We start from the raw sequence: 8,594 nt of genomic DNA, 5'->3' as shown, positions 1-8,594 counted from the left end.
GAGTGCGTCCCCTCTTCCTCTCGCGATATTTACTAATTTGTATCTAGGTAGCCTCGTTTGCTCAACAAAAACGACCTACAAGATTTTGTTATCTCATGAATAGAGTTCAGTCTTGACACCTGAAACTATTAACGTTCTATAATTATGTTATCTTAACGACGTATTGTGTGTCTCGCTTGAAGTTATGTTGGTGCACACGTGTTCTGGTTTACATTTGTCGATACAATTCGCAGCTAGCTGGGGCTAGCTTTCCGCACTGTGCTGTGGTTACGTTAAGGTAGTAGTATTGCAGCCACATTACTTTAGCTATTTCAGCACACTTCAGTTGATACAATAAGTTTTTAACAACACTTCAGCATCACCGAGAGCTACAGAGAATGTTGGCGACGGGAGCGGTGAGTATCTAACATCAGCGGACTGTATGCTGCCGTTACCAACCGTCTGTATCTTCCATTTCCCCTCTTAAGTAGCTTTTGTTTAACACACATCTAACTCTGCCGCACAGAATCATACACATTCAGCAATGTTTTCTTCAATACTATGCTTTTTATGAAAACATCGTTCAATCAAATCGAAATATTCTAGCTACATGACATAGAGATACGTCACTTTAATCATTTCCCCACTAAATTAAACCTGAGGTGTATGGCTTTATTCGAAGTTTCAGGATCTCCACCACAACCCAAAGTTTAGTGGCTTTAATCTTCGTTTGGGTGCACATTTTGTACACGCCATTAGCTGAGTAAAAAATATGTCTTGCTATTACATAGTTAAACAGAGAAATCTCAGTAAAACTGAGAATAACTATAATAACTAACTAAAATAGAATAACTACCATTATTCTATTTGCATTGAATAACTTTTTTTCTCCAAAAACAAAAAAAAAAAAATCGGATTTGATATTTATGTAATTCTTTGATATTAATTACTGCATGTGAGGCCAGACTTTGGTTATGATTAATAGTGATTTCATAAGATGCTAAGCTACACTGTTACAGAAAACAAGGGTCTTATTTGCATACCATCATATTTGGAACGTATGCAAGATATGTTGGGATGCTGTTGGTGAATTCATTGTCATTTTCCTTTACTTTATCAGGCTGTAACTAACGTCACAGCCCTGGCCCAGGTAGACCGGGAGAAGATCTACCAATGGATCAATGAGTTATCCAGCCCTGAGACCAGAGAAAATGCCTTGTTGGAGCTTAGCAAGAAACGTGAATCTGTGCCAGACCTGGCACCAATGCTCTGGCATTCCTGTGGCACTATTGCAGCCCTGTTGCAGGTATGACCTGAATGGTTTACCTCTATCTGTAGTACATGTTATTTCTTTGTTGCTATTTGAGTTGAATGATTCATTTAATTAATTATAACGTTATCTGATTTCTTTTATCAACGGATTTTTGTCTGTATAGGAAATTGTCAACATCTATCCATCTATAAACCCACCTACGCTCACAGCCCACCAGTCTAACAGAGTGTGCAATGCCCTTGCACTTCTACAGTGTGTTGCCTCACACCCAGAGACACGGTAATGTGATGTCCACTATAAATGAAAGCTGCAAATGTTTTAAGCAACTGACTTGTTTTTTTTTTTTTTTTTACAGTGAGTGATGACAGACAGTCTTTAGAAGCTTCAACTCAGGGTTTTAAACTTTAATTGATGTTTTTAAAGCCATGAAGGCATGAAGATAATGTTGGTTCCTCTGTTTGACATCTGCTATGTTATGTAAGTGCGATCACATTGATTAAAGTGCTGTTCATTCTTCACCCCTCACCAGGTCGGCTTTTCTTGCAGCTCACATCCCTCTTTTCCTTTATCCTTTTCTGCACACTGTGAGCAAAACAAGACCATTTGAGTACCTGCGACTTACCAGCCTCGGAGTCATAGGTAAACTTTCCTTCTGTTCATTATTTCTGCAGTGTCTTCATCCTTCGAAATTGATATGTAGGTATTGGAATCTCTCTCGTTTTTATTGTAGGTGCCTTGGTCAAAACAGATGAACAAGAAGTGATTAATTTCCTTCTCACCACTGAAATTATCCCGCTGTGTCTCCGCATTATGGAATCGGGGAGTGAACTCTCCAAGACGGTATTAAACTGTTGCATTTTCTTTTTAGGGTGTCAGACAGACCGCTGATGTAAAAGACTTGCGATGCTTAAACAGCTGAAAATACACCTGCAAAAAAAAAGTCTCTCTAACATTTCCTTTCGAAAGATCAGATCCCACATCACTTATTTCTTCTGACATGTGGATTTGAGATTCATGAGCATAATTGGTTGTGTATTGCGTGTTTAACTGTATCTTTTCCTTTACTGTTTATTGGAAAAATAATCAAAGATATGTATATCTCACCATTCTCCCTATCACTTTATTGTCAGGTTGCTACTTTCATACTGCAGAAGATACTGCTGGATGACACAGGACTGGCCTATATATGTCAGACTTATGAACGTTTCTCTCATGTGGCCATGATTCTTGTAAGTACTTGTTAAGAAATGTCTGAATATGATTAGCATGCTTCTCTGTACCATGTGACACATCACCGTAATGCTACAATATTTTTGTCATTCTTTTTGCAGGGCAAAATGGTGCTGCAGCTCTCCAAAGAACCATCAGCTCGTCTGCTGAAGCATGTTGTTCGCTGCTACCTTCGCCTCTCGGATAATCTCAGGTACAGTAGTGTTCTGCAGCTACAGTATTCTGTGTGTGGTTGGACAGCAACTAACAAATACTTTTTAAAATGTTGTTGTGCTTTTTTAATAATCAGTTAGTTTGATCTATGATTTGTCAGAAAATGATGAAAACTGCTAATCAGCATTTGCCAAAGCCCAAGATGACATCCTTATATGTCTTTTCTCCACAACAAAGGTATTCTGTTTACTGTCATAGAGGAGGAACGAAGTCAGAAAATTACATCAAATGAACATTGTAAAAACAATGTTAGATTTTAAGCCAAACATCAGTTTTTAAAGGTGTACATTTACCTTTCTTAACATCTTATTCATTGTGCTTCCAATTAGTTTTAATAATCATATAAATTCAAACATTTATGAAATGGCGGCAAAAAAAAACCCAACAACCAACTTGAAACCAGAAAATTACTGTCTTTTGGACAGTTAACTCCCTCTAGAATTTGATCCTCAGCTTCTGCCAGTAGGAGGAGCCATGACATAAATACAGTTCACAGTTTATTGACTTGTCAGCTTGTGGTGAGAACATAATGAATGCTTACTAATTACAGCAATCAAAAAATTAATTTAGTCAATTTTAATTATTTCCAGTGGAGCTCTAAATATTTTTGTAGTTAGTTACAGATCTTACAGAGTAGATTTATTTTCTCTCTTTATGAAAAAGCAGATTTAAAATATTAGTTGGAGCACTGGTGACTTAAGATGGGCAAAGTCAGAGGAAATTATAAAATGAAAAAGATATTAGAACATTTCTGTGAAATCAAAATAAGCTTTCAGGGGAAAATGGCAGAGATTCTGGGCTGCATATTTAATGACTGAATGGATAGTTTATGATGTAATTTAACAGCTAAACTGCTTATGAAAGGAGATATCAAGATCTCTGTGATGCACCTTAGCAGTTGACATTGATTTATCAATCGCCTCATACATTTGCTTTTGATTCGTCAGAGCATTTCACTGTAGGGCCAGAAAAAGAAATTCTCTCAGCCCCGCTCCTTTGACTGCTCCTCAGAGATACGCTGTGATGGAATCTGCCATGTGTGACTCAGAGCACAAGCATTTGCTAACCAATTTCCAGTCGAAAATGTACTTTTTATTGACACTTACCGATATAGTTTATCAGCCTGATAGTTAAGCCATTAGATACATTAAAGCCAGTATATAAATGATGCATGTTGCAGAAGAGAGTTTATGTCTGAAGTGAAGATTGAATAAGCTGGAGATCCTCCCTAAATTACAGACTTGATGGAAAGAATAACCTCTTGCCTGTCACAGTTGACCCTGTATGTGTGTGTAACCTGATATGCAAAGTACAGAGCCAGAACATAAAAAGTTTTGTATTTTCTTGCACAACGTCACTATGGTCCACTGGTTTATGACATGTAGTGTTCCTTCCTCAGAGCCAGGGAGGCCCTGCGTCAGTGTCTACCAGACCAGCTGAAGGACAGCACCTTTGCACAGGTGTTGAAGGACGACACCACCACCAAGCGCTGGCTGGCACAGCTGGTCAAGAACCTGCAGGAGGGCCAAGTCACCGATGCTAGAGGCATTCCACTGGCTCCACAGTGATGGGCTGTGAATTCAAGTGGGATCGAATAGACTCGTTGTCTATAATTTGAATATTTTTTTTGCCAAATGCGGTGCTAAGACTGTTTGCAAAGTAAAGGACATAAAAGAGAACAATATTTTTGCTTTTCTCAATTTCCACTTCTGGACATAAGGCCACCTTCACAACTGAAAACTTCTTCTTGAGAGTCCACAGATAGTAGATCTTAAAGCTGACACTGATGTTTGAGAATCCAATAATGATGTATTGGCTGATATTTGCCTTTGACATCAACTTTTTTTTGACAAGAAACCTGGTTGATAAAGAAGATGTTTAGTTTGGACATTTTTTTGGTTGACAGATAGACCTTAATATTGAAATGATAACAGTATTTTTTGAACAGTAAGCTTCATATCAGATTAACAGCTATAAGTAGAGAAGTACGCATTAAACTTGCAATAAGAAACAATGGCCAAATGTACATTAAAATGCAGCCTATGAAATAATTATTGTTGCCGTAGTCACAAAGCAATTTCTATCTAAATGTCAGCGTAGGTCACTTATGAAATAAAATAGACCAGATCGGCCAAACAATTAATATCAACCCTTTCAAAATGTCAGCCGATGCTCCTCTCTTCCCGTTTATCACTGTAAGGTTCTGTAACATTCCATGTCAAATAGGAACAGTTATTTCTTGCATTTTACGTTTCAAATAACACTTTGATCTTCTATATGACTGCTTGTGTCTGTTTTTTTTTATATCTGTTCACTGATGCGATATGCAAGAGTTTAGTAATACAACAAATTGATCTAGGGTTTTCTGAAATGACTGGCATTGTTTGATGACCCATTTGTACAAATTTTTAATTTTTTTTTCCTGAGTTGAATATCAGCAGCACTTGTTTTAGAAATAAACCGTTTTCTACTGGACTTAGGATATTATTAGTCTCCCTGACATGGGAAGAGGAACAGCTTTCAGTTATATTCACTGGAAAACCATCCATCCATTATCTATACACCGCTTAATCCTCACTAGGGTCGCGGGGGGTGCTGGAGTCTATCCCAGCTGACTCAGGCGAAGGCAGGGGACACCCTGGACAGGTCACCAGTCTGTCACAGGGCCACATACAAAGACAAACAATCACTCTCACATTCACACCTACGGGCAATTTAGAATGATCAATCAACCTCAGCATATTTTTGGACTGTGGGAGGAAGCCAGAGTACCTGGAGAAAACCCACGCATGCACAGGGAGAACATGCAAACTCCATGCAGAAAGATCCCGGGAAAGCCGCAAGGCGAAAGTGCTAACCACTACGCCACTGTGCAGCCCCCACTGGAAAACCAGTGTAACTTATTTTGAATGACATTTTTCCTATTATCTTGTGAGACTCACTACAGGGAATGTTACACATTGTATCATTTCAAGTTTTCTGCAAGCCCTGTTTTTTGGATTTAAAAACTGGGATTTTACAAGATTTTTCAAAATGAAATGTTCTGGTGGTTTGCATTGTCTAGAATTCACAGATGATGCAACCATCCTCTGAGTGTTGCTGCTCATGCTTTGTGGCGTTCAGGTGACTGAATGTACTGAGACAGCGGGGAGCATCCTGGACAAGTTGTTGGTCTATGATAGGGTTGAAACAAACGTATACCACCAGTCACTCTCATTTACATCTAAGGGCAATGAGGAGTTACTAATTTATCTCATCTGTATGTTTTAGACCGAGTTTTGACCGACACACGAGGCAGCGCTCTCCACCGCCAATCAAAACACCAGATGAGAGAATAGATTTTGGGAGAATAGTTTTCATGTCTACTGGAGAGAGACTTGGAGAATGAATGCTGAGGTGCATTAAAGCTGTTCTTGCCCTTCAACACCAAGACACGCATAAGTTATGGAATGTTGCTTCAATCTGTTAAAGTGGTGGCATTCCAGTCATTCAGACATGGGTCATTTTCTGTCAGTGTTCCTCACAGTGCCGGACGGAACCACAGTATGCATGTGACGTTTGTTATTCATGCAGGATTAGGTCATACAGCAAATGATGTGTAATTAAGAATAATGCAAAAACGGATTATCAACAAGAAAAGCACTCAAAGAGTGCTGTACTCTGCCAAGTCTGCTCAGTCGTGTCATTTCCAACAGCTGAAATGAAAAAATTTTTGACCGTAATCACGGCACTATAGAATGTGGCCATTTAATATAGATGTACCCACAAACGAAATGACCTTGCGCTGAGCACAGGTGTGTGTTATGCATGTGTAGGTTATGTAGATACCAAATTGCGTGACCTAAATATGTAGTGGGCGGCATGAATTGATGGGACTTGGAAACGCCCCTACAATTTAATCAATTGTTGTATCTTTTCCGACGGATCAGTCCTAATAAGTCCAATAGTGGTGGATTTGTAGTAGGATCGCAATTGTGATCGCCAGCAGGCAGCTGACGTAGTGTTTACTTGTAGTCATAGTTACAGGGACGCCATGCTGCTATCTCGCAATGACACAGGAAATCTTTAACAAATCCGTGGATCCAGACTATAAGCTGCATCACTCAAAATCTAATCACTTTGTCCGTGTGTCATTTCTGACCTTCCCTAAAAATTTCATCCAAATCTGTTGGTCCATTTTTGAGTAATGTTGCTAACAGACAGACAAACCAATGCCGATCATCACACAACTCCGCCTAGGCGCCGCCTCCTTGGCTTATCAAACTGCCCAAATTATTAAGTCCTGTTTATTTCTAAGTTCTTAAACAGTGAATGTGAAAATTCAGGACTCAAACTGAGGACGACTGCCATGTCACTAAAACTACAGCTAATAAACTGATTCTGTGTGACAGCTCACCTGCCTGAGGTGAAGGAACATACACAGTGTAACCTGTGTTAGATCAGTGATCAATCCTGTCTCCATGTCAGGATAAATTCATAATTAAAACTAATTAATGAACATACTGCTGTAGCTCTGTGCATAAATGCGCAACTGTGTCTCTTTGGAGACACTCGTGGATCATACTGCTGTCTGATGCTGCAGATTTGTACTAAATTAAGAAGAAATAGTCGCAAACAGCTGGAAACTAAACTACTATTCTCTGTGTGGTAGCTCACCTGTCTGATATGAAGACATGTAGACCTACTCATTGTGACCTGCTCTTAGATAATGATCTGGACTGGTCTCTCAATGCTCTCTGGGTTCGATTTATAATTAAAAGACTATAAGGAAGTTCGCGATGCTGTTCTTCCGTGTGCAAATGTGCATATTTCCCTTTCTTTGGAGATGTACTTATGGATCCTACTGCTGTCTGATGCTGCAGGTAGTTAATAAACTCAGAGGGAATAGCTCTGAAAAGCTAGAAGGAACAAACTTCAGCTCCTGTTAATGTCTTGTGGGGACAGAATAACTTGGACAACATTCATTATTGGTGAGCATCATTTGAACCTGTTATTGTCTGTTTTCATTGCAGTAAAGTTTCATTTTTAGACATTTTATTTCGTAGCTTAATAGATTTGAAATTATAGAGGAATGTGAGTGAGACTTGTGTCATGTTGAAAGTGATAAGAAAATGTTACTAGGCCCCATCTAGTGGAGCCCTTTTCAGACATATATCCGATTCTGTTGGCAATTTACCATGTCAGCTGCGTTCTGAATGCTCAACCTGGTTGTACTCGCAATCTTATTAGATAGCTAATTACAACAAATAACAAAATGTCTGCCATCCAAAGTTATGAAACCCTAAGGTAGTGACTTTAAATAGTTTAGTCAGACCATGAGTCCATTAACTAAAGATAATCAGTTTAGAATTATATATAATGATGAAAATCCTTAAAGAAACCAGCAAATATTTGTCATTTTTGTTTGCTAAGTTAACCAAAATGATCCATCAGAATTGTTGTTCATCAGTTTTCAAAACTTCTGCAATGATGCCATGTAATCATCCTTACTTTTCAAAAGGAATTTTTAACAAAGGAACATTGCAAAGTTATTTTTAAGCTCTAAATTCAATCTTCATCAGTTAGTTGAAAAAGTGGCTCACCTGTGCTTGCTGAGTGCTCTGTCTAACAGCCCCACAGAGTTCACTAATGAGCCTTCATTTCCTTTTACCGGTACATTAGCAGATTGTTGCCCCCATAGGTTCCATTATCATCAGTGGCTGAGATGGGCATCATGTATCATGGAAACACCTGCCTCAAGCCGTCCATTTGTGAGCAAATTTGATCCCTTTGGGAGATGTTCGTAAGTATGCACTGTGTGTTTTTGTCTGTTTACTTAGGAAAAAGCTAATGTAGCTAAAATCATTATAGGTCTGGGCCAGGGAGCCTTGGAAATGGAAGAATAGGGTACATTAGCTAC

General features: G+C 38.9%; 1 protein-coding gene across 1 annotated transcript; it reads left to right on the top strand.

Annotated features, from left to right (window-relative positions):
* Positions 1–27: 27 nt before the first annotated feature.
* LOC111568512 (CCR4-NOT transcription complex subunit 9) lies at positions 28–4,976 on the top strand. Its single transcript, XM_023270199.3, has 8 exons — positions 28–395; positions 1,100–1,285; positions 1,416–1,531; positions 1,782–1,891; positions 1,983–2,092; positions 2,383–2,481; positions 2,584–2,675; positions 4,095–4,976. Exons 1-8 carry the CDS (start codon positions 378–380, stop codon positions 4,261–4,263), a joined length of 900 nt encoding a protein of 299 aa, XP_023125967.1. The 5' UTR covers positions 28–377; the 3' UTR covers positions 4,264–4,976.
* The last annotated feature ends 3,618 nt before the right edge of the window (positions 4,977–8,594 follow it).

This window comes from Amphiprion ocellaris, chromosome 11 (assembly GCF_022539595.1).
Source record: "Amphiprion ocellaris isolate individual 3 ecotype Okinawa chromosome 11, ASM2253959v1, whole genome shotgun sequence".
Classification (NCBI taxonomy): domain Eukaryota; kingdom Metazoa; phylum Chordata; class Actinopteri; family Pomacentridae; genus Amphiprion; species Amphiprion ocellaris.
Note: the sequence above shows the minus strand (reverse complement) of the source record. Positions and strands in the feature narration are given on the sequence as shown.